This window comes from Apium graveolens, chromosome 9 (assembly GCF_009905375.1).
Source record: "Apium graveolens cultivar Ventura chromosome 9, ASM990537v1, whole genome shotgun sequence".
Classification (NCBI taxonomy): domain Eukaryota; kingdom Viridiplantae; phylum Streptophyta; class Magnoliopsida; order Apiales; family Apiaceae; genus Apium; species Apium graveolens.
The window spans coordinates 263,488,655-263,515,621 of record NC_133655.1 but is presented as its reverse complement, the minus strand read 5'-3'; the positions used below and the strand labels follow the sequence as shown (position 1 = coordinate 263,515,621).

Sequence of the window (26,967 nt, the reverse complement as noted above, 5' to 3'; positions counted from 1 at the left end):
CTCGATAAGGCTCGCGAACCTTACGAGCCGAATAATTTTAAACTCGAGCTCGGCTCGATTATTTTCGAGCCGAGCTTGAGTAGCTCACGAACAGTTTGACTCATTTACACCCAATAAAGTGTGCAAATATTCCATTTCATGTTACATATAAGGTTGAACGTAATTTTGAAAATACTTTTTGTAATTTGATTATTTTGGAAAAAACCCTTATATTTTAATGACATTTAATTTTATTAATTTCTATTATCAATTAATATTAATAAATTTCTACCCTTACAAAAATATTTCTTATATATTTGTATTAAAGTTGTATTGTATCCATTTATATTAGAAATTATATAATCAAATTCTTAGTACGCTTTTAGGAGCATATAAATAATCAATTTTTTAAAAATGGTGTAAATATTACTAACAATTGAGAGTCGGTAATCATTTATATTTCAAATATGAAGACTAGAAATTATAAATTTTATTTAGAAAAATATCAAATAATTATTTTTTATTTATAAGGAGAGAGGTGTAGCCGGCAGCAGAGTAAATATCGCCGGGAAAAGGTGGGACTCCTCTCTTTATCCCTGTGCGCGTGCTTTGTCCACCTGCCCTACCCTACATTCATCCCCCTCCTATTTCTCCTCTTTTCCTTCGTCTTCTTCTTTCTTATGATGTCTTTCTACTATTAATAATTTACGTTTCTCACGTCACACTACCTTCTTTATTCACATTTTATTTGTTTCTCTCAACTAACTCTTATTAATATTAATACACAATAAAATATACCTTTTACTTTACTTTAAAAGTAATCACAAGGTTAAATTGGATCTAACATGCTTATATGATAAAAAAAATCTAACATACTTTTAGTACCTCGGCCTCTTCAGCTAAATTCTAACTAGCTGTTTGTCCCGTATAATACTCTAAATTTAATTAAATTCTTAATTTTTCTGAATTATTTTGTGCGTTTGTGTTATAAAAATGTAATTAATGAACTAATATAAGACAAGTTTTAGCATATTAACCTGATTCTTGAACTAATTTAAATAACTTTTTAATTTGATCAAAACTATTTTATGTATTTATGTGTTAAAAATGTTATTAATAAACTAATCTAAGACAATTTTTAATATATTTGCACTAATTTTGACCTAATTTTTTTAATTGGTTCTTCAAATCACTCAACAACGATTAATTGATTAATCAACTTTTAAAGATTGGTTGTTTACCATCACGAATTATGAGTGCGTTTGGTATTGTTGTTACTTAAAGCAAAAACAACTTTTCGCTCAAAAGTATTTAAGAATTGTTTGGTAAAATTTAAAAACTGTTATTTGGAAAAGTGTTTTTGATCTAAAAGATTTTGTTAGAAAAAAATAAACCCTCATACCTTAAAAAAAACTGCTTATCAGGTGTTGCGTATATGCTGCTGATTTCACCATAAAATTCTATTAAAAATATTAGTATTTTTAATTTTTTTGCATCAAAATATATACTTATCCAAAAAATTATCAAATAATTATCCAATTTTTATAATAACACTTTTTTCAGCAGGACAATTTTGAAAACAGAATATAAAACATAATAGTATTACTTGAAGTAAAAATCAAGCTATGCATTTAGACTGGTTGACCGACCTATGCAGGGCCAGTGAAAGCAGCTGCTAAGAAGTTGGTGGCTCCTGTAAATAGAAAAGTCAAGATCTATATGAGCCATCTATTTGTAATTTGACTATTAACACGATCATCCTTCCACGATAATAATACTATCCAGCAAATAATAATCTTATATAATACTGTAATGATTATTATTCTTCGAGTCATCACTAATCACCACTTTACGCAAACCATCAAACATATGAGACAGACTCCCGCTGGCTTGGTCCTGTGTTTGTACACACATTCTGTAATCTATTTCATGCTTACATTTATACTTGTTTAAAACATTACATGCCTCCCGATTTTAAATGAAAATGTTATTTTTAGAGCTTTTATTTATTTATTTTCAGAGCAATTGAAAGACTTAACTGTCATTGTGAATGCACAATAAATAACTTCTAATAAAAACTAATGTAAGAATTATTTGGTATTTTCGTATTATTTTGCTTTGAAAATTTAAAAAGTACTCCGAAAATAACACGAGCAGAGCTCCCTCGTTGGACTAAGAAGAATGACGGATTGGGAATTCTCGGACTCGAAGTGAATGAAGAATGATTGAGATGATAGCATAGCTAGGATGAACTTGAAAAGATCTAAGTTCGCCTTATTGAACCAGCTAGTATCGTAACAGTTAAATGTCTATTTTGTTTTCTTATTTTGAACAAGATAATTAAATTTAAAAACAAAAAAAATAATTGCTTAACTAACTTTACAATCTATTCTATCAATCTGTTATGCCACGTACTCATTCTGTTAAATAGCTGACATCATAAGTGACACCATAATATGCAGATGGAATCTTTTAGTGCTGAGGTGAAGTTGTGAGCTGATGAGCTGGAGATGCCAATGTATTAACCAATACCCCCCTCAAGTTGGGAGATGGGGAAGCCTGGAAATCAAGAGGCTGAGACATTCCCAGCTTGGATAAAAGATCTTTAAACTGCGGAGATGGGATGATTTTAGTGAGAACATTAGCCAATTGGTGTTGAGTTGGTAAGTAAGAAAGCTGGAGAAGGCCTTCAAGGACCTTGTCACGGGTGAAGTGACAATCAAGCTCGATATGCTTGGTTCGTTCGTGGAAAATCGGATTTTTGGCAATATGCAAGGCATATTGGTTATCATAATGAAGTGTGATAGGCTTGAGATTTGTAACTCCAAGTTCCTCAAGCAATCGAACTAATCATGTAACTTCAGAAGTTGCAGAGGTCATGGCACGGTATTCAGCCTCTGCAGATGAACGTGAAACAGTAGACTGTTTTTTCGATTTCCAGGAAATAGGAGAGTTGCCAAGTAACATGATATAACCTGTGATAGATTTGCGAGAGTCAACACACGAGGCCCAATCAGAATCCGAAAATGCTTGTAACATAAGTCTATCAGCTGCATTCAAAAGAATGCCCTGTCCAACCGAATGACCAACATAACGTAATGTATGACATAGAGCTTCATAGTGAGGAACACGAGGTGTTTGCATGTACTGACTTAGGGTCTGCACATCATAAGAAAGATCGGGTCTCGTATGAGTAAGGTAATTAAGTTTTCCAACCAATGAACGGTAATGATCAGGACGTGAGTAATGTTCACCAGAATTGGCTGACAACTTTAAGTGTAAAGGTAAAGGAGTAGACACAGATTTAGTAAGATCAAAATCACACTCCGGTAGGATGTCTTTAGTGAATTTTCGTTGGCTGAGAATGATGCCCTCGTGGACATAGCCAACTTCAATACCCAGGAAGTAATGAAGGATGCCCAAATCTTTAATGCTAAAAACACGATGAAGATGAAGTTTAAGGCTGGTAATGTCAGCAGAATTATCACCAGTGACAACAATATCATCGACATAAACCGCAACAATGGTGATGGTAGAATCAGATTTCTTGACAAACATACTATAGTCATTTTTGGACTGATAGTAACCAAGATATATAAGTTCACTGGAAAGTTTTTCAAACCACTCGCGAGAAGCTTGCTTAAGACCATACACCGATTTACGTAGTCGACATACTTGATTTGGTTTGTGAGAAATACCTGGTGGAACTGTCATATAGACCTCCTCGGTCAAATCACCGTGTAGGAACGCGTTATTGACATCTAGCTGATATAATGTCCATTTTTTGCTAGCTGCTAAAGCCAATAAACAACGCACAAAGCTCATTTTAATGACTGGAGAAAAAGTCTCGCTGTAGTCGATACCATATTGCTGGGTAAAGCCTTTGGCAACTAAGCGAGCTTTGCAACGCTCAAGAGATCCATCATCATTTAGTTTGGTTTTATAAACCCATTTACAGCCGATCGAACGTTTACCAGGAGGCAAATCAACCATGTCCCATGTGTGATTGGCATTTAAAGCATTGATTTCTTTGGTCATGGCTTCGACCCATAATGGTTGTTTAGAAGCTTGTGTATAAGATGTTGGTTCAACCACAGATTCATGATGAACAAGAAAAGCTTTGTGTGTATTAGGCATTTGATCATAACTAATGATATTACACCAGTGAGTTGGTGGTGTGTTTAGAGAAGCAAGATTACAATGGTAAGAGGTAAGATAAGATGGAACTTTCTTAAGGAGAGTAGAATGTCTGATCGTAGAGATTGTAGACTGATCAGGAGGATCGTGATGTACGAGAGACTAAGTACTATTATCTGAATCAGAACTAGACGAAGAAGAATGTGACACAAAAAATGTTGGAAAATTGTTGTCAGAAGATGGATTAGGAAGTGAATTTAAAGTAGAAGAGTGTAAATTTTCATCAAATAAAGAGGGATGTGAAGAAGTACCCAATATAGGAACAAAAGTGGATGAAAGAAATTGATTTTTTGTTAAAGAATGATGAGCTAATATGTGGAAAGGGAAGTGATGTTCGTAAAAAACAACATCACGTGAAACAAAAATCTCTGAACTGGCTAAATCTAGTACTTTATAGGCTTTCTGATGAGCTGGATAACCTATAAAGACACAGGCCTTAGCACGCGAGGAAAATTTAGTGCGATGAACTTTAACAGTAGACACATAACAAAGACAACCATGCACCCGTAGATGATCTAACTGAGGTGAATGCATGTAAAGTTTAAAAAACGGAGTGGCATTGTCAATACTCTTTAATGGCATGCGATTTATCAAGTATGTTGCACATAGAATAGGCTCACCCCAAAAATGTGATGGAAGATTAGACTGAAAGTGTAGAGCTCGTGCCGTTTCCAGCAAGTGGCGGTGCTTACGTTCAACAACACCGTTTTGTTGAGGCGTATAGCTACAACTTGTTTGGTGAACAATTTCATTAGATTGAAGAAAGTACTTTAAAACCCCTTCAGTAAATTCCTTGGCATTATCCGGACGAATGGCCAACACTTTTATAGAAAATTGTTTCTCTGCATAAGTCACAAAAGAAGACAAAACAGAAGCTACTTGTGACCTGTATTTGATCAAATGAACCCAAGTATAACGACTGAAGTCGTCAACAATGGTTACAAACTGAGTACAAGAATCATGGTTTTTAACCTTATAAGGCCCCCAAACATCCACATGCAAAAGTTCAAAGATACAACTAGTTTTGATACAACTAATAGGAAAAGAATGCCTGGCCTGTTTGGCCTTTGGACAAATTTGGCAAATTGAATGTTCAGCAGCTGATGACAATGGACTAGGAAGATTGAGTAGCTTCAGCTGGGAAAAAGATATGTGCCCCATGCGAAGATGCCAGAGCTTAGAGTTGTCTATGATACCAAGATAAGCAGCATGTGTTGTCAATGACAGCAGTCTGAGATGGTCTGATAGTATAAAGACCAGTATGAAGTTCACCAAAAAGCAGTGGTGGAAACTTCTGAGAGAGGTCCTGGAGATGGCAAGATTTAGCAGAAAAAATGATATTAGAATTCATGTCTTCACACAACCTATGAACAAACAACAGTCTATAATGAAATGCAGGGACAAGAAGAACATTGGAAAGAGTGATTTTATCATTTAAAATCACTTTTCCAATATGAGTGACCCGAATTTGACTTCCATCATGATTGGTAATGGTACTGTTTATTTCAGTTACCGGATTGAGAACATTAAAATCATCTGGATAAGGACTGATGTGGTCAGTAGCCCCACTATCCAGAAACCAATATTTAGTAGCAGATGACATAAAACAAACTTTACCTTCTAGTAAAGCATGTACATATGTGTCTTGATCCTGAGCAGATATATAATAACTTCCAAGTAATTAAAGTAAATGATTATATTGATTCACATATATAGATGGTGGAGTAGCATGTGAATTAGCTGAAATTGCAGAATTCTGATCACCAGGAAGATCATCAGTCTGATCAACCATAGAGGATATGACATTTTGAGAAAGTGCTGCAACTTTTCTATCCTTGTTTCCTTTGAAACCAGGTGGAAAACCATAGAGTTTAAAACATCTTTCAACACTGTGTCCAGACATCTTATAGTGTGTGCAGAAATAAGGTCTTCTAATGAAACCATTTTGACCATTTGTACTACCCATTGATTCCCTGTTAGGTTGATTTAGAGGTCTCTGAGCAGAAAATTGAGTATTACTCTGAAACCTAGAACCATAGTAGTTATCTTGAAATCTTCTTCTATCAGCCACAAAAGCCATTGTGTCACTCTGGGAAACCTGATTAATCATTTCTTTATGATTCTCTTCTTGAGCTACTAGCCTGTAAGCCTGAGTTACAGTTAACATAGGTGTCATCATTAGAATATTTCCTCTTATTGCAGAAAAATTGTCATTCAACTTCATAAAAAACTGTAAAACCCTTTGTTCTTCTTGCATTTTACGAACTCTCCCAGTAAGATCACAACTACACTTCTCACATGTGCAAGTTGGCAGTGGATAAACATCATCCAGATTATCCCAAATCGTTTTCAATTTAGTGTAGAAATAAGAGACACTAAGCTATCCTTGATGCAAATCAGCTAGTTTCTGCTCTAAAGTAGAAACCTGTGGCATAGAGGCAAAGCCAAACCTTTCTTCTAGATCTTTCCAAATTGCTGTAGCAGTTTTCAAAAACAACACACTCCTAGCTATGTTATCATCTAGGTTGAATAAAATCCAAGAGATCACAAGGTCATTACATCGCCGTCAAGCTTTATATTCAACAGAACTAACATTATCAGGTGCACTTATAGTGCCATTCATGAATCCAAGTTTATTCTTGGCTGATAGAGTCAACATCATACTTCGTTTCCAATTGTTAAAACCTTCTCCGTTGAATTTCACCGAGACAAGTTGATTCGTAGATGAATCAGAAGGATGAATGTAAAAAATACTGGATGGATCTTGATTAGTTTGATTAGTTTGATTAAATCTATCATTTGTATTGGTTTGATCGTTTGGATTAGAAGATGTGGAAGCCATAACAGTCAAACAATGAAATCAATCACGAAGAATCAGAACGAAGCAAAACAGAATTGCAGAAACTAAATCAAAACAACGAACAAGATCGAAATGAAAAATCAATATTGATTCACAAGAATCTGAGATTGAAACAAAGAAACCACCAAATACGATTGAAATCAATCAGGAAAACACAGATCTTAAGAGAAATTATCCGCAAATCAACACCAGAAATGCAATTGTATGAATAGATTTAGATTATGCTCAGATTCACAACAAATATGTATCAGGAAATGAAGAAAGGGATAAAGATACACCTGATTTGAGATTAACGACTGTAACTGTTATCTTCGTTTTCTCATATTAGTAACAATAAAGCTGATTCCATGAAGCTTCAAATCATGATTGAAATCCAAAGAAAAACCGTACAAATCTTCAATGAAAGTATCACGAAAACGCGGAATTTAGCTCTGATACCATGTTCTCATCGTTGATATGAATCATTTTACTACTCTACATCATTGGTCATGAGAAACTAAGCAAAGCCAAGAAAGAACTCAGAAAAAACTATATACATCATTGTGCTTATCTTTGTTAAAAACTGAAAAATGATTGTTTAACTAACTTTACAATCTATTCTATCTATCTGTATGTATCAATCTGTTATGCCACGTACTCATTCTATTAAATAACTGACATCATAAGTGACACCATAATGTGCAGATGAAATCTTTTAGTGCTGAGGTGAAGTTGTGAGCTGGTGAGCTGGAGATACCAATATATTAACCAATACTAGTTACTCCATTTAGAGAAAACAACATAATTATATTACATTCAAAATGTTCATTTCTTCACGTGGGTCATTGGATTTCGATGATTTCAATATTTGAATATGGGGTGTCCGTTTTAATTTGTTTCAAAAAATATGTATATTTACTTTTTAAAACAAATGGTCTTTGTTATGCCCAAAAATTGGTATAAACAATGTTTAGATTAAGATTAATATAATGGGCAGAATTAAAGGAGAAATGCCTGAAATCTAGGGAAAAGATGAAATTGACTTTCCATAAATAGAAGGCGCGCCCTAAGAACGCGCCCCATTGATTGAATAGCTGATTGATAGTTGTGGTTATCATGTTTTAAAGGCGCGCCCTCCAACAGGTGAAGGAGGCGCGTCCAATTATCGAGAAGAAGGAGAGAATTCTCTTAACTGAAACCTGTAGTGTAAATGAGCCTTAGGGCGCGCCTAGAGCAAGGAAGACTCTTTGGACGGGTTGTTTGGACATGATTGCTTTGGCAGACTTGCTTGATTTAGACAGAATTGGAACGAGCCCTAAAGATGAATAGTTTAGGGCGCGCCCTACGATGAAAAATGATATAAGAAGAGACCAAAGGCTGGTAACACAGGGCAGTGCCAACATACAGAGATGTTAGGGCGCGCCTTGACCTTCTACTTAAACATATAAATATAGATTTTATGTGCTGCTTGGATGGGTTCTTTGGATGATTCAAGGAAGATGGAGAATTATTATTACTAACTTATTTGGTGCAGGTACTCTATTGAAGAACTCCTTCCTGTAGCATATCTACAGGAAAGGCGGTGTCCGTGGTCAGAGACCTCCAGGGGTATGCCTGGACTGAAGGCCTCCTCCTGTAGTCAATGGGTGTCCTCATTGGGGATGTGGGGTGAAATTTGGTGTGTGCTTTGGGAGCTCTGTCTCTGTAGTCAACGGGTGTCCTCGTTGGGAGACTTTGGAGTATCCTGCACTTTGTACCCAAAAGCTTGGGATCACTTGTCCTGCAATCTGGTAGGGGCTCCTTATCGGGGGACAAGGATGCGTCCAACATTTGGGGTGAACCACGGCTATACCTGCGTCCACGGATTAGAGAAACAGCTGGTAGCGGAGGGTTATCCTTGGCCAGGGAGATGCCTCACCCGTGAAGTCTGGAAGCCGTGGATGAGCCTTGGGCCTTTGTGGTTGGGCCTCATCGGTGGACATTCCTAAAGCTAGTAGAAGACGGTTTCCAGTGGGTTTCCCATTGGGCCTCGGGATAAGAAATCTAAGCCCATTAGGTTTCTTGTTCCCCAAGAACTACGTGGGCTTGATCCCCTATAAATAGGGGTACGTAGGCACATTGTAAGGGGTCAGAAGCAAGAGCGCAAAGGAGCCACCACTAACCCTAAGCAATCTCAGCCCCCAATAATCACCACCACCAAATACTGTTCATCTTTTCCGACGAATACTGTTCATCGGATCCACCGACTACTGCTCACGTTTCCGATAAAGAACCGCCATCACAGATCTTGTTTCCGGCTACTAACCTCAAGTTTTGTTGTTCCCAAATTCCTCCGTCAACAAATTGGCGCTAGAAGGAGGGGCCTAACAAGATCTACATCTGGGAGGAAGGATGTCTCAATATCGTGATGGAGGTTTTTACGATGGAAGTTCTGAAGAAGATTCCGATCATGGCTATGAATATGAAACCTACGTTCCGCCAATGACTGACCGTCCCACACCGAATGTTGGAGGACAGCCGCCTGTGCTCATCAGCCACACTGACTTGTTGGAACAACTGTATCGCATGGGCGATGCTTTGAATGGTTTCGATTCAAGGTTAAGCACCGTGGAACGACGCAAGGGCAGGAGAGGTCTTCTCCACAGCCGAGCGGCTCAGGCGCCTGGAAAAGCACCCATGATAGACAGGGATGTCTCGGCCGGCCATGGCCACACTGAAAGAGGGCGCGTGCCGATAACCCCGCGACGCCTGGACTATTCTAATGACACGTCCCCGATCGTTGAGCTAGTGGAAGAAGATGCTGATGAACGGGAAATTCTGCGAACAGATAACCGGGGAGCCACCCATCCACACCGTTCTGGACGTAGTCTCGAGGAACGCCGGCAGGCAGAATCAATATCGGAGAATCAGCCACGAGGCTTCGCAGCTCTGAAAGATCGCTTGGGGATTCGCTTGGGCGATGACGATTTGAGAATGGTGTTACTTGAATGGCAGAGAGAAGCTGATCACGGAGATGTGACGCCCCATGATACAACGCGTGTGCCCCTGAATTCCCAGGAAAATCGGGAGCGGCACCGCGATCCAACGCGTGTGCCCCTGAATTCCCAGGATAATCGGGAGCGGCACCGCGATCCAACGCGTGTGCCCCTGAATTCCCAGGATAATCGGGAGCGGCGCCGCGATCCAACACGTGTGCCCCCGAATCCCCAGGAAAATCGGGAGCGGCACCGCGATCATGGACGTGGGTATGGAAACGATCGATGGAGAAGGCCTCAATGGAGGGGAAGAGGTGGAGGCCGAGGCAGATATTTAGACGAATACCGTCGTAACAATTACCGCAGACACCTCGATTCCCGCTGGAATAACCAAGCAGATGGCTATGATTATGTGGAACATGATGACCCCAGGAATATAGAAAACTATGACCGCGGTACGGTTCGAGGCCGCGGCCAAGATGGAGAAGAGAATCAAGGGGGAAATCAGGGACGAAATCCTGAAATAATTGTAATACCTGAAGACGCCCAGAATACAAACCAGCAGCAAGCCCCTCCTGGGGGGAATCAAGTGGAAATACCTCCATTGCAACCCCAAGGTTCACAGACTCGAATGCAGACCATTCCCGGCGTGGGAACTTTCAATGTAGGAGATCTGAAAAGGCTATTTAACCATCTCGAAGGCAGGGTGGCGGCTACAGCTGAAATCCCGTCCCCATTCTAGGCAGCAGTAAGGGATGCGCAATTGCCGGCCGGGTATCGCAACACTACCAGCGATCTACGCTTCCACGGAAACTCAGATCCGGTGGAATTCCTGGGTCGTTTTAATATAGAGATGGATGTGTACCAAGTCCTGGACTTGGCTCGATGTCGTCACTTGGCGGCAACCTTTAGAGAAAGTGCCCAGCAGTGGTTTTAAAAGCTCGGGCCAGGAGTGATCACCTCGTGGGATCAGATGAAGAATTTGTTCTTAACTAAGTTTCAAGCCGCGGTGAGATACGCTCCCTCTGTCACAACTCTTGCCAATTTTAGGCAAAGAGAAAATGAAAGTTTAACATCGTACTTCAAAAGGTTCAACGCCGAGTCTACTAGCGTGAGGGGGGCCTCAGACGAAGCCCTAAAAAGTTTCCTGATCGCAGGATTAAGGGTTGGTTCAGATTTTTGGAAGCACTTACAAGGGAAAGATCCGGCCACTCTCGCAGATGTCTTCGCTTTGGCAGAATCCTTTAAAGCTATAGAACAATCTTTGGCAGATGTACAACCAACTTCACAGTCGAGTCAAAGAAACAAAGGAAGGAAGAGGGATAGGTCACCAAGCCTGAGATACCGAAGGAATAGTCGAAGCCCAGACCGGATAAATACAACAAGCACAAGGAGGGGATGGAGCCCTCCCTCAAACTATGACTACAAGACAAGCCGGTACACACCTTTGGTCGCATCTATCGACCATATCTATGAGGTAAACAGAAATAAAGGGCTATTTAGGAAACCTGAAGCTTTATCATCATGGAAAAGCAAAGACAAGAAAAAATATTGTGAATACCATGAATCATTTGGACATAACACGCACGAGTGCCGACATTTAAAAGACGAAATCGAAGCGCTTATCAAGGAAGGATACCTCGGAGAATGGGTAGTCAAGGAAGTAAGGAAGCACAAGGATGACAGGACAAGGGAAGAGGAAAGACGAGCCCCATGCGGGACAAACAATGATACCCCGGAGGAAAATAAATTTATCAGAGATGGCAGTATCCGAACAATCTACGGGGGAGATCCCGGAATGGAATGCAGCAACCGAGCCTTGGAAAAATACGCTAGGGAAGCCCGGTTTAGGCCTCTCACAGATATTCATAGAGTGGAAACCCGGCCACCCAAAGTATTTAAAGGGGAGTCCATGGATATCACTTTCAGAGAAACAGATGCCCGATGGGTACATCACCCACACAATGATGCGTTGGTTATTTCCATCCAAATCGGTACAAAGAATGTCCATAGAGCCTTCGTGGACAATGGAAGCTCCGCAAACATCCTCTATTACAGCACCTTCAAGAAGATGGGACTGCCTGATCAGGATATGTCGGGGGAAGACTCGTGGGTCTATGGTTTTTCAGGTGCAGGAGTTAGAGTCATGGGGTCAATTCGGCTCCCATGTACACTAGGGGAAAGCCCACTATCGGTAACAAAGATGCTCGAATTTAAAGTTCTGAATCAGGAATCATCCCACAACGTGTTATTGGGACGACCTTTTCTACGGGAGATGAGAGTCATCACTTCAATTCATCACCTAACAATCAAATTTCCAACGCCAAATGGAGTGGGAAGTATCAGGGGTTCCCAATATGATTCACGGGAGTGCTACAGGCAAGCAATGAAAGGGTTCAGAAAAGACTCCCACGCCGATGATACTCCGGACGTGGATCGAGAGAAAAGCATTGAGCAACCAACCGAGGAAATCTGAGTCCACTATTATGTTGAGAAAGAAGAAGAACATCCCTCTGAGTTGCCCTCGACAATGTTGTACCTGGAAGACACAATCAGAATTGAGATGTTGGAAGAAGAAGATGAGGCGATGTATACCATAGTCCAAGCAGATTTCCATGGGGAACGTTTAGAAGGAAGATTCAGTGTCTTGCAAAGCCTCGAACAGGGTGACGTCATTCCTCTTGCAGAAGCACCCCCGCCCGCAAAATATACTGAAAAAATGTAAAAATAACACAAGGGAAAGGACGAAAGGGCGCGCCCTTACTTGGTGACTTGTTGAACCTTATCCTTATTCTGGGAACGTCATACAGGTAAAAGAAGTTCTCTTTCCAACCTTTCTCATGGCTAAGCTTGCCAGAAGAAAAACCCTTCTTGTTATGTTGCTTGTCCACCACCAGATAGTAGTACCCATGATCAGAATTCCTTAGATTGAAAAAATAAGCAACTTCTGCCATTGACGGTTGAGGAAAGCCCAAGTCCATATAGAGGATAAACAGAGCCAGGATAAACTTGTAGCTGTTGGGAGATAGTTGAAGTGGAGCAACATCATACAGTTCTATCACTTCCCTAAGGTAGGGGTGTAAGGGCGCGCCTATACCCAAAGATACCAGCTTGGGGCTGGTCACCATTCTGGGAATTTTAAAGTTTTTCCCATAATTAAAGATATGGGGCCGCATCATGCTTAAAGGGTGATAAGTGGCATTTTATACCACTTAGAACGTCTTAAAATGGCTTAAATTGGTGTCTTGAAATCAAGTATTTTGTGTATTTGATGCGTTTTTCTAGTGTTTATGCATTTCAGGGTATTAGTTGCATTTCGGAGGAGGAATCATCAAGAATAAGCCTTGGCATGTGTTCACCATTGCGAGAGGAAAAGAACGGGCAGATTACGGCGAAAAAATGGAGCAAACATGGAATTTTTCCAGAAGGGTCCTGCGCGCCCGCGCAGCAATGCTGAGCGGCCGCGCAGCAGCCTTGCGCGCCCGCGCAGAAATGCTGAGCGGCCGCGCAGGGTCGGGAAAAAAGTTATATTATTTTAGACTTCTACTTCTGTTTGGCTTCCAACTTCTATGTAATCTGAGTTTTATGGGACTATTATATAAGTAGATTTGAGACGTTTTTCACAGAGTATTAAGAGGAGATTATGTTTTAGATTGTGTTTTGCAAGAAGCGAAGGAGATAAGGAAGAAGACCAATTTAGCACACAGCAGCGAAGAGGAAGCATATATTCTTGTGATTCTTGTTTCGTTGTAACGTTGGATGCTAGTTTTCTTGCTTTGACTTATTTACTCTTGTGACGTACTCTGTTTTAATATAATCAGTTTAGTTATTATTTTCTTGTGTTTGTTATCATGATTTCATATGAACCCATGATGGCGATAAGTTCTATTATGGGCTAATCGTGATCATGAGGTTGCAACAGATTTATTATGGAATTCTTTAGTTAATTGTTTAATACTTTAGTATGTGATGATTGCATGATATCTAGTATTGGTTGTGCGTATTCGTCTTATGTGCGTCGCGAACATATAAGATAGGGTGTTAATCTCTTGTGAAGCGACGGTGGATCTTGAGATTTAGAACTTGCCATGCTAGCATAGGTTCATGTACATTGTGCATGATTAGTGGGTAACTCTAACAGTTTTATTTGCCCTATGTAATCAAAAGGAATAACTTGTGCTTAAATCGTTGTGTTGTCAATTTCTGTAGACATATAGGAACTCAACATAATTGATGACTATTCAACTTCTATCTTAATTGTGGATGTTTGGTAGAATGGTATTAGTACAATGAAAGTTGGCTTTTATCAGTTTCGTGTTATTCGATTAATATCATCACTGTCACATGCTAAAGGTAATAACTATGGCTGTGGAAGGAAGTAATAATGAAGTTGTGATCTCATGAGTATTTTATTATTGCTAAATTGAAGTGTTAGTTAAGTGGTTAATTAAGTAGTTAATTATAGTTAATATTTAATCAACAATTTTAAGTGTTATTATCTTAACATTGAGAAGTAATCATACATTGGTGAGTGAGTTAAATTAGACAATAAATTAGTCTGAGTCTCTGAGGGAACGAACTAGAAAGTATTCTATATTACTTGCGAACGCGTATACTTGCGTGAATATTAGTGCGTGATTTCGCCCTAACAAGTTTTTGGCGCCGCTGCCGGGGACTCGGCGTATTTGTTTAGTTTATGTACTTATCATCATTGGTCATTAGGACTCAGTGATTAGGACGTAGTAGTTAATTACTCTTTTCGGTTGTGTTTCAGGTACTATAGCAAGCGTTTATGCAAACTCGTTCTCGTGCTCGCAAGAGGACCTTAGATACAGCTGATGGAAAAGACGAAGTTATTGATACTCCGGAGAAGTTAGATTTTGAGGATTCGGATTCAGGAACTGAGCAGAAAGAACCAGTAAACATGGGAGATCGTATTGTTCAAGCTGATCCAGCTCTTATGGATTTTTCTCGGCCTAAAATTGATGACATTCAGTCAAGCATCCTTCATCCGGCTATTCAAGCTAACACCTTTGAAATCAAGCCGGGCACTATTCAGATGGTGCAGAATTCTGTTTCTTTTGGAGGAGCGGCAACTGAAGACCCCAACATGCACATAAGGAATTTTGTCGAGATCTGCAGCACTTTTAAGTATAATGGCGTGACTGATGAGGCTATCAAGTTGAGGCTTTTCCCATTCTCACTGAGGGATAAAGCTAAAGACTGGTTACATTCTGAACCAGCTGGGTCCATCACTACGTGGCAAGATCTTGCGCAAAAGTTTCTGGTGAAGTTTTATCCAATGGCAAAGACTGCTGCTATGAGGAGTGCTCTTACTCAGTTTGCGCAGCAACCTACAGAATCTATGTGCGAGGCTTGGGAACGCTACAAGGAAATGTTGAGAAAATGTCCACATCATGGAATGCCGGATTGGATGGTAATCACTGGTTTTTATAATGGTTTGGGGGCCCAATCTCGGCCCATGCTCGATGTAGCAGCTGGAGGCGTCTTATGGGCTAAAAGCTATACTGAGGCGTACAATCTTATTGAGACGATGGCTGCAAATGAGCATCAAAACCCAACTCAGAGGATGACATCAGGCAAGGTAGCAGGTATTCTGGAAGTTGATGCAGCCACCGCTATTGCAGCCCAGCTCCAAGCGCTATCAATGAAGGTTGATTCTTTAGCTACGTATGGAGTTAATCAAATAGCTATGGTTTGTGAGCTTTGTGCAGGTTCTCATGCTACGGATCAGTGTTCTCTTGTCAACGAATCTGTTCAGTATGTGAATAATTGTCAGCGACAACAGCAGCCTGTGCCAGCGACCTATCATCCTAACAACAGAAATCATCCAAATTTCAGCTGGGGAAATAATCAGAATGCTATTCAGCCACCATATCAGCAAGGAGTGAGTAAACAGTTTAACCCACCTGGATTCCAGCAACCACAGCAGTATGCTACAAGACAATCATATCCTCAACAGGGAAGTGCAGCTGCACCTACTAGTCCTGATTTTGAGGAACTTAAGCTGTTGTGCAAGAGTCAGGCGGTTTCTATCAAGACCTTGGAAAATCAAATCGGTCAATTAGCCAATGCAGTGCTCAATCGTCAACCTGGCACTCTTCCCAGTGACACGGAAGTACCAGGCAGGAAGGAAGCTAAAGAGCAAGTCAAGGCTATTACCTTAAGGTCTGGAAAAGTAGCTAATGCTGAAAAGGCAAAAGAAGTCGAAGCTGAAGTTAGAGATGAAGAATCTAAGCAAAGGGAGAAAGCGGCGGAACCAAGGAAGACTACTGTTGAACACACTCTACCTGAGGCTAATACAGGGGATAAACAGCTCTATCCTCCACCACCTTTTCCTAAGAGATTGCAGCAACAAAAGCTGGATAGACAGTTCGGGAAGTTTCTGGAGGTGTTCAAGAAACTTCACATCAATATACCTTTCGCTGAGGCTCTGGAACAAATGCCTAGTTATGCGAAGTTTATGAAGACTATTCTTTCAAGGAAGGTGAAACTGGATGACCTTGAAACCGTTGCTCTCACGGAAGAATGCAGCGCGGTTCTGCAACAAAAGTTACCACCAAAACTGAAAGATCCAGGAAGCTTCACCATTCCTTGCACCATTGGCAATCTAACTTTTGACAAGTGCCTTTGTGATTTGGGAGCAAGCATTAATCTGATGCCGTTGTCGATCTTTAAAAAACTGGATCTGCCTGAACCAAAACCCACATACATGTCGCTACAGTTGGCGGACCGTTCCATTACTTACCCAAGGGGCATAGTTGAGGATGTGCTCGTCAAGGTGGATAAGCTCTTCTTTCCTGCTGATTTTGTTATTCTGGATTTTGAGGAAGATAAGAAGATTCCCATAATCTTGGGGAGGCCTTTCTTGGCTACTGGCCGTACCTTGATAGATGTGCAAAAAAGGGAACTTACTATACGGGTTCAAGATCAGGATGTGACCTTCAACGTATTCAAGGCAATGAAATTCCCTACAGAAGATGAGGAGTGCTTAAAAGTGGATGTGATTGATTCTGCGGTTACTTCGGAACTCGATCACATGCTAATGTCTGATGCATTGGAAAAGGCCTTAGTGGGGGAACTTGACAGTAATGATGAAGATAGCAATGAGCAATTACAATATCTGAACGCTTCTCCCTGGAAGCGAAAGCTGGATATACCATTTGAATCTCTTGGTACTTCTGACCTCAAGAACGCTGAAGGGAAGCTCAAACCATCAATAGAGGAAGCGCCTACCTTAGAGCTCAAACCATTACCTGAACACTTGAGGTATGCCTTTTTAGGTGATTCATCTACGTTACCTGTTATTATTTCAGCTGACCTTTCAGGTAGTGAGGAAGACAAGCTCTTAAGGATTTTGAGAGAATTCAAATCGGCTATAGGATGGACCATAGCAGACATCAAGGGGATAAGTCCTTCATATTGTATGCATAAAATTCTGTTAGAGGAAGGTAGTAAGCCAACTGTGGAACAGCAGCGAAGACTGAACCCGATCATGAAGGAGGTGGTGAAGAAAGAAATTCTGAAATGGCTAGATGCAGGCATCATTTATCCTATTTCTGACAGCTCGTGGGTGAGCCCCGTGCAATGTGTACCTAAGAAAGGAGGTATCACTATGGTCGCAAATGAAAAGAATGAGCTCATCCCTACTCGAACAGTTACAGGATGGAGAGTATGCATGGATTATAGAAAATTGAACAAAGCCACAAGGAAGGATCACTTCCCTCTCCCATTCATTGATCAAATGCTTGACAGATTGGCGAGACATGAGTATTTTTGTCTTCTGGATGGGTATTCCGGGTATAATCAGATTTGTATTGCACCAGAGGATCAGGAAAAGACTACCTTCACTTGTCCATTTGGCACATTTGCTTTTCGAAGAGTTTCGTTTGGGTTATGTGGCGCCCCGGCCACCTTTCAGAGATGTATGATGGCTATATTCTCTGACATGATTGGAAATAACGTCGAAGTGTTCATGGATGACTTCTCCGTCTTTGGACACTCATATGATGAATGTTTGAATAATCTGCGCGCCGTACTCAAAAGATGCGTGGAAACTAATTTGGTGCTTAATTGGGAGAAATGTCATTTTATGGTGCGTGAAGGCATTATCCTTGGGCATAAGGTCTCTAGCAAAGGTCTGGAGGTGGACAAGGCCAAGGTGGGAGTCATTGAAAATCTTCCCCCACCTAATTCGGTGAAAGGAATCCGTAGTTTTCTCGGTCATGCGGGTTTTTATCGACGATTCATCAAGGACTTTTCAAAGATATCTAAGCCGTTGTGCAATTTACTTGAGAAAGATGTGCCTTTCAAATTTGATGATGAATGTTTGGCAGCATTCGAGACTCTCAAGGAGAGTTTGATCATGACACCAGTTATTACAGCACCAGATTGGTCAGAACCGTTTGAGATGATGTGTGATGCGAGTGACTATGCGGTAGGTGCAGTTCTGGGACAGCGCAAGAAAAATCTCTTCCATGTGGTCTACTATGCGAGTAAGACTTTAAATGGGGCCCAATTGAACTACACCACTACTGAGAAGGAGCTTTTGGCTATAGTCTTTGGCTTTGAGAAATTTCGATCTTATCTGCTTGGTACGAAAGTGACAGTATTCACTGATCATGCAGCTATTCACTATCTGGTTTCTAAGAAGGATTCGAAGCCGAGACTCATTCGTTGGGTGCTTTTACTTCAAGAATTTGAGTTAGAGATCAAAGATAGAAAAGGTACCGAGAATCAAGTAGCTGACCATCTCTCTAGGTTGGAGAATCCCGATTCTACTTCACAAGATAGGACGTTAATCAATGAATCTTTTCCGGATGAGCAGTTGTTTGCAATTCAGGAGGAAGAACCATGGTTTGCAGATATTGTAAACTATCTTGTCAGCAATATAATGCCTCCTAATTTAACATCCGCGCAAAAGAAGAAGTTTCTGCATGAGGTGAAGTGGTATATGTGGGATGAACCATATTTGTTTAGACAGGGAGCTGACCAGATCATCAGGAGATGTATCCCGTTCTGTGAGACGGAGGGGATATTACGAGACTGCCATTCCACGGTTTATGGTGGACACTATGGAGGTGAGAAGACGGCAGCTTGTATTCTGCAAGCAGGTTTTTTCTGGCCCACCTTGTTCAAGGATGCTCATTAGTTTGTTTTAAGATGTGATCGTTGCCAAAGAGTGGGAAATTTGTCAAGGAAGGATGAGATGCCATTAAATGTGATGCTTGAAGTTGAGGTCTTTGATGTATGGGGAATCGATTTCATGGGGCCTTTTATCTCATCTTGCAATAATCTGTACATCTTGCTGGCAGTCGATTATGTCTCAAAATGGGTCGAAGTTAAAGCTTTACCGACAAATGATGCAAAGGCAGTGCTAAATTTTCTTCATAAGCAAATTTTCACAAGGTTTGGAACACCTCGGGTAATCATAAGTGATGAAGGATCGCATTTTTGCAACCGTAAGTTCACTTCTATGATGCAGCGTTATAATGTGAATCATCGAGTAGCTACTGCCTATCACCCGCAAACAAATGGTCAAGCGGAAGTGTCTAACAGAGAGATAAAGCACATTCTAGAGAAGGTTGTTTGTCCGTCAAGGAAGGATTGGTCTTTAAAGCTCGATGAAGCTGTTTGGGCTTACAGAACAGCATACAAAACTCCACTTGGGATGTCACCGTTTCAGTTGGTGTACGGTAAGAGATGTCATCTACCGGCGGAGCTTGAGCATAAGGCCTACTGGGCATTGAAGAAATTGAACCTGGATTTAGATGCAGCTGGTAAGAAAAGAATGCTTCAGCTTAATGAACTTGACGAATTTCGACTTCAAGCGTACGAAAATAACAAAATGTATAAGGAAAAGGTGAAGAGGTGGCATGATAGGAAGCTACATCCTAAGTTATTTGTGCCAGGGCAACAAGTTCTGTTATTCAACTCTCGGCTCCGACTTTTTCCTGGGAAGTTGAAATCAAGGTGGTCTGGACCTTTTATTGTCAAAACTGTGTTTCCACACGGAGCAGTGGAAATTTTTGAGAATGATTCGGACCAAGCATTCAAGGTTAACGGTCAGCGGTTGAAGCACTACTATGGGGACATGGCAAACCGAGAGGTGATTAGTGCCATTTTGTTGACTACGTGAGAAAGGTACGGAACGTCAAGCTAATGACGAAAAAGAAGCGCTGCGTGGGAGGCAACCCATGAATTGTTGTTACAGGAACCCTTAGAAGTTAATAACCTATCCAAAAACACAAAAAAATCAGAAAACAGGGGCTGAAATTTTTTTTTTCCAGAGACCCTCTGCGCGCCCGCGCAGAAATGCTGAGCGGCCGCGCAGGGGTCGAGTTCCAGAAAATTTTTTACAGTTCAGAAAAAAAAAAACAAACAAAAACACAAAAACCCATTGCAGCCCATAAACCCACGAATTCTTTTCCCATTACCCCATGATTTTATCCCTCAACCCCACTCCTAATCTAATTTAACCTACTCCCCACCCTATATATACATACACCTATCCTACATATCTCCCACAACTTCCTACACTTAAACCCTCTCATAAACATCAAAAAATCAGTTCTTACACACTTTTATTCACAAATCAATGGCACCCAAGAGAGCACGCACTATTGACAGCAGCAGCACAGTTCCTACTGCTGATTCATCAAGGGGTACTGCTGCAAGGCCTCGGTTAACTGACAGAGCCGCGGAGGAGGAGTACACTAGGCTGTTGGGGAAGCCGATTCTGAAGGAGAGGGGGTTTTTACCATCAGGGAGGGATGGTGAGTTGTTGCCCATGATTGCAGAGAAGGGGTGGATAGCTTTTTGTGAGTCACCCGAAGCAGTACCGATGAGTGTTGTTCGCGAGTTCTACGCGAATGTGAAGGCTGAAAAGAATGGGTTTTCTGTAGTTCGTGGGCTGACAGTTGATTATCATCCTGCGGCGATTCGCCGTGTGATTGGACAGCGAGAGAGGAAGCCCGAGGGGGAGAACTGGAATGAAAAGACTGCTGAGGATTTTGACTTGGATTTGATTTGTGCGACTCTCTGTCGACTGGGCACAGTTTGGAACCGCAGTCCAGCCAATAATGAGTATCGTCACTTTCCGGCGATCGCCATGAACAGGTATGCCCGTGCATGGAATGCATTTATATATGCTAATATTTTGCCTTCTTCACATGCACACGAGGTCACAGTTGAGAGAGCACAGCTGTTGTGGGGAGTTCTGAATGAGGAATACTATGTGGACCTTGGTGAGTTTATCTACCAAGGAATTCTGAAGTTTTTGAGGGGAGCAAAGCATATGAACATCCCTTATGCATCCACGGTTACAAAGCTATGCCGTGCAGTAGGAGTGAACTGGCCGGATCATGAGCAGTTGCAGTTGCCAGTAGCTCCTATAGATTCTGGCACTCTGAATGGGATGCAGGAGTGGACCGGTGGTGAGCCTGAGGAGCTTGGGCTGGGTTATCGTCTTCCAGGAGGGCGTCCAGCACGAGGTGCTACTATGGCCAGGCCAGGGCGTGGTGAGGCTAGTTCTTCGAGAGCTCAGGAGGGTGCTGGGATGGGTGATGCCCAGTATAGGAGGCTTTCACGGCGGATGGATGCCATGTATGAGACGCAGAGCAGGTTTGCTCAGGAGCTCACCCTTGCGTTAGGGACTGCTTTTCGAGGCCTTGGAGCTGATATCCAGTGGCCAGTTTTTGGTGAGGACTCTGCATACCCGCCGCCTGATACTCCACCCACTGAGGATGATGATGATGATGACTCCGAGTAGGTATACCCTGTGTTCCTTTCTACTACCTTCACTAGGGACAGTGAAGATTTTAAGTTTGGGGGTGGTAGTTAAGGAATATTTTGTGTGTGTCATATAGCTGCATATTCATGATAGTTAGTTCATATAGTTGCATAATTTTTGCCATATAGTTTTTTTATATAGCTTTAGTTGTTTGTCAAATCATATAGCTCATGCATATACCATGATCCCTTTTGCAATGATTTATCGACTGAATTGTGATATTGATGCGAGTGTAGTGATAGCATTAAAGTGATATTAAGTTGTGTAGGTTGATATGCATGCTAGAAGCATTTGTATTGTCACTAAGTCTTAGAGAATGCTTAAGGACTAGATTGTTGTTATGATCTGATTATTTTCGAGGATAATCTATTTATTATGCTTAGAATTTGATAATAGGTTCTTAGTGGTAAAGGCATGAAAAAGAAAAAAAAAGGAGTAAAAATGGAATTTGTTGCTAGTTGTGGCTAGGCGTCAAATGGCTAGTAGCCGACTCGCATGTTATGCGAGTAGTCTAGGGTTGAGCAAGATGGAGTGAAACGCACTTGCTCAGAGAGAAAAAAAAAAAAATTTGCGTAATTGATCAAGAGTGGGCTCTTTGGTATTCGAGTTATTAAGTTCTTAGGGGACTTTGTGCCTAGTGACCTAAGGCTTTTAGAGTCTGGGATCCGCTAACCTAACGCTCGTTACATGGATACCATTGTATAAGTCTTTTATGGACCTCACTCATTGCACGGTCAAATAAGCATTTGAGTTGTAAATAAAAAGCACGATTCCGTAGTAAGCTCCAGAGTTCTTGTAGTGTTGTATATCACTTTGTGCCTAGAATTTTTATTCTTTATATAATCGTAGGATTGCCTTGAGGATAGTCTAGTCATAGTAATTGGTCTAGTTCCAAAGCATATCTGTTAAGTATTTGCACACACCACGTTTCTGGCGGTATGTCCGTTTGCATGAGTTTCTTGATCTTTAGTGTCTAACTGCATTCGTTGAGACGTGATAATTTGGTTGGTTAATTGTAGTAAGGGGGATCGTTGCATTTTCATATAGATTGCATTCATGCATATTTTTATTTGTTTTTGAGTCTGTGACGCTTGAGGACAAGCATCGATTTAAGTTTGGGGGTGTGATAAGTGGCATTTTATACCACTTAGAACGTCTTAAAATGTCTTAAACTGGTGTCTTGAAATCAAGTATTTTGTGTATTTGATGCGTTTTTCTAGTGTTTATGCATTTCAGGGTATTAGTTGCATTTCGGAGGAGGAATCATCAAGAATAAGCCTTGGCATGTGTTCACCATTGCGAGAGGAAAAGAACGGGCAGATTACGGCGAAGAAACAGAGCAAACATGGAATTTTTTCAGAAGGGTCCTGCGCGCCCGCGCAGCAATGCTGAGCGGCCGCGCAGCAGCCTTGCGCGCCCGCGCAGAAATGCTTAGCGGCCGCTCAGGGTCGGGAAAAAAGTTATATTATTTTAGACTTCTACTTCTGTTTGGCTTCCAACTTCTATGTAATCTGAGTTTTATGGGACTATTATATAAGTAGATTTGAGACGTTTTTCACAGAGTATTAAGAGGAGATTATGTTTTAGATTGTGTTTTGCAAGAAGCGAAGGAGATAAGGAAGAAGACCGATTTAGCACACAGCAGCGAAGAGGAAGCATATATTCTTGTGATTCTTGTTTCGTTGTAACGTTGGATGCTAGTTTTATTGCTTTGACTTATTTACTCTTGTGACGTACTCTGTTTTAATATAATCAGTTTAGTTATTATTTTCTTGTGTTTGTTATCATGATTTCATATGAACCCATGATGGCCATAAGTTTTATTATGGGCTAATCGTGATCATGGGGTTGCAACGGATTTATTATGGAATTCTTTAGTTAATTGTTTAATACTTTAGTATGTGATGATTGCATGATATCTAGTATTGGTTGACGTATTCGTCTTATGTGCGTCGCGAACATATAAGATAGGGTGTTAATCTCTTGTGAAGCGACGGTGGATCTTGAGATTTAGAACTTGCCATGCTAGCATAGGTTCATGTACATTGTGCATGATTAGTGGGTAACTCTAACAGTTTTATTTGCCCTATGTAATCAAAAGGAATAACTTGTGCTTAAATCGTTGTGTTGTCAATTTCTGTAGACATATAGGAACTCAACATAATTGATGACTATTCAACTTCTATCTTAATTGTGGATGTTTGGTAGAATGGTATTAGTACAATGAAAGTTGACTTTTATCAGTTTCGTGTTATTCGATTAATATCATCACTGTCACATGTTAAAGGTAATAACTATGGCTATGGAAGGAAGTAATAATGAAGTTATGATCTCATGAGTGTTTTATTATTGATAAATTGAAGTGTTAGTTAAGTGGTTAATTAAGTAGTTAATTATAGTTAATATTTAATCAACAATTTTAAGTGTTATTATCTTAACATTGAGAAGTAATCATACATTGGTGAGTGAGTTAAATTAGACAATAAATTAGTCTGAGTCTCCGAGGGAACGAACTAGAAAGTATTCTATATTACTTGCGAACGTCTATACTTGCATGAATATTAGTGCGTGATTTCGCCCTAACAAAGGGCGCGCCCATATGCCCTCCATGTCATAAAATTCCATAAGCCATCCCAGTTGCTCATCTGAACAAGCTGAGGACAGGCCCACGCAGAAAAGCTTCCCATGCTCCTTCCTAAAACGATTCTTCACAGCTTCAGTACATGGTTCAAATTCATCCCAGTCAAAATCTAATTCACTATCAGAAACTTCCCAGTGGTGGAAAGAGATTGGAGAAGGTTCGGGAGAGGTGGAAAATTGGAAGGAGTCCTCATCAAAGAAATTTTCCTCATCGCGAAGAGGGGACGCGCTCGCTTCAGGCGCGCCCTCAGAAACAGGGGACTTAGGCGCGCCCTCTGTGTGTTGGGGAGACGGGCTTGGGGATACGGTCCTGTAGGATACTTTAGAGGGTCCTGCTCCTACGTTGACGCCCCTCTCAATGCCCCTATATCTATCAGCGTTCTAACTCTCGAACCAGTCATCGTCGTCCAGCTCTGTCCTAGCTGGGATTGGAGATCTGTCCTTTTGGACCAGCTTCTGCTTGCCTTTCCTACGAGATAAAAGAATATTGTCTGTGGACGAATTATCTGAGGAATCTGCCATCAAGGTACCCTCTTTGGAATCCAGAAGAAGGCGCGCCACCCGGTTCAGAAATCCAGGAGTGTGGTGGGTGTTTGGAGGTTGAGGATCAAAGTAAGTATTTGGGGGCGAATAAATCCCCAAATTAATGAGAAAATTCTTGAAAGGGTGGAAAGGAGAGGACGCACCCTCGTCTTCCAGCTGTTAAGAAAACCAAAAGAAATGTTGAGGGCGCGCCCAATACGAAAGAACGAGATACGAAAGAATGAAGGAAACAGAAAAGGTAGGGATAGATTTAAAGAAAGAGCAAGAAGAGCCATATACTAAGAAGGCGCGTCCTATTCCATCAAACAGTTATAAGTAAAAAAAAATATATATATCTATGAAGACTAGCAAATTAGGTGACAATGGCGTGGCTAAAAATAAAAGGGAGTGCACCTCGTATCAACAAAGAGGCGCGCCTTACCATAGGGCGTACACTTTTGGGGGATAGACGTTTGGGGTTCCCAGAAACATAAAATTGAAAATTAGACCCAGTGATTTTGGATCTAAAACTGCAAATCATGCATATACAATATACATACACAGATACATACATCATTTCATATAAATCATCAAGAACAGAAGTGGAAGATAAAAAGGTAACATGGCATGCAATATGATTTACTTAATGAAATTCAGAAATGTAAGAAGCCAGCCATACCTTTTCGGATGGAGAAGGAGTTGACTGAAATAGATTTGGAGAATGGCGACTCAGAAGGCCGGTTCTGAGCAAAGCAATACCGCTGGGTTTGGAGCTTTTGAGAAGAGAGAGAGAGTAAGAAAAAGAGAGAAGGTAAAAGTAAAAGAAAAAATAACTGCTTATGACCGATATTTATAGTAAAAAATATGACAGCTGTCAAATCAATCATATCAATTGTGAATCCCCAATAAGGGGAACAACTTTTAAAAAAAACCGTTTGAACTTCTGGGACACGCCCTATAGGAGGCGCGCCTTATTTGATTATTATGAAATCCTTGAAACTTTAAGGGAAAAATTGGGAGATACTCCCTATTCAGGGCGCGCCCTGTAAAAAGTATTGGAAGATTTGTTTATACGGATTTTAATAAAGATGAAGAAAAATTCCAATCCCATTTTCAATGACATATGGAATTTGGGGGGTAGTTGTTATGCCCAAAAATTGGTATAAACAATGTTTAGATTAAGATTAATATAATGGGCAGAATTAAAGGAGAAACGCCTGAAATCTAGGGAAAAGATGAAATTGACTTTCCATAAATAGAAGGCGCGCCCTAAGAACGCGCCCCATTGATTAAATAGCTGATTGATAGTTGTGGTTATCATGTTTTAAAGGCGCGCCCTCCAACAGGTGAAGGAGGCGCGTCCAATTATCGAGAAGAAGGAGAGAATTCTCTTAACTGAAACCTGTAGTGTAAATGAGCCTTAGGGCGTGCCTAGAGCAAGGAAGACTCTTTGGACGGGTTGTTTGGACATGATTGCTTTGGCAGACTTGCTTGATTTAGACAGAATTGGAACGAGCCCTAAAGATGAATAGTTTAGGGCGCACCCTACGATGAAAAATGATATCAGAAGAGACCAAAGGCTGGTAACACAGGGCAGTGCCAACATACATAGATGTTAGGGCACGCCTTGACCTTCTACTTGAACATATAAATATAGATTTTATGTGCTGCTTGGATAGGTTCTTTGGATGATTCAAGGAAGATGGAGAATTATTATTACTAACTTATTTGGTGCAGGTACTCTATTGAAGAACTCCTTCCTGTAGCATATCTACAGAAAAGGCGGTGTCCGTGGTCAGAGACCTCCAGGGGTATGCCTGGACTGAAGGCCTTCTCCTGTAGTCAATGGGTGTCCTCATTGGGGATGTGGGATGAAATTTGGTGTGTGCTTTGAGAGCTCTGTCTCTGTAGTCAACGGGTGTCCTCGTTGGGAGACTTTGGAGTATCTTGCACTTTGCACCCAAAAGCTTGTGATCACTTGTCCTGCAATCTGGTAGGGGCTC

At 40.9% G+C, this 26,967-nt stretch overlaps 2 protein-coding genes and 1 non-coding gene across 3 annotated transcripts; 1 reads left to right on the top strand and 2 right to left on the bottom strand.

Moving 5' to 3' along the window:
- Positions 1 to 5,353: 5,353 nt before the first annotated feature.
- On the bottom strand, positions 5,354 to 6,433 carry LOC141686253 (uncharacterized). The gene is made up of 3 exons (XM_074491298.1): positions 5,885 to 6,433; positions 5,690 to 5,827; positions 5,354 to 5,482 (listed from the first exon to the last, which is right to left on the bottom strand). Exons 1-3 carry the CDS (start codon positions 6,431 to 6,433, stop codon positions 5,354 to 5,356), a joined length of 816 nt encoding a protein of 271 aa, XP_074347399.1.
- A 4,530-nt stretch (positions 6,434 to 10,963) lies between these two features.
- LOC141686252 (uncharacterized) lies at positions 10,964 to 12,466 on the top strand. Its single transcript, XM_074491297.1, has one exon. The coding sequence runs from the start codon at positions 10,964 to 10,966 to the stop codon at positions 12,464 to 12,466; it is 1,503 nt and encodes a 500-aa protein (XP_074347398.1).
- A 2,841-nt stretch (positions 12,467 to 15,307) lies between these two features.
- Positions 15,308 to 15,414, bottom strand: LOC141687903 (small nucleolar RNA R71). Its single transcript, XR_012561382.1, has one exon. It is a non-coding gene; the product is annotated as a small nucleolar RNA R71 (small nucleolar RNA).
- Positions 15,415 to 26,967: the final 11,553 nt, after the last annotated feature.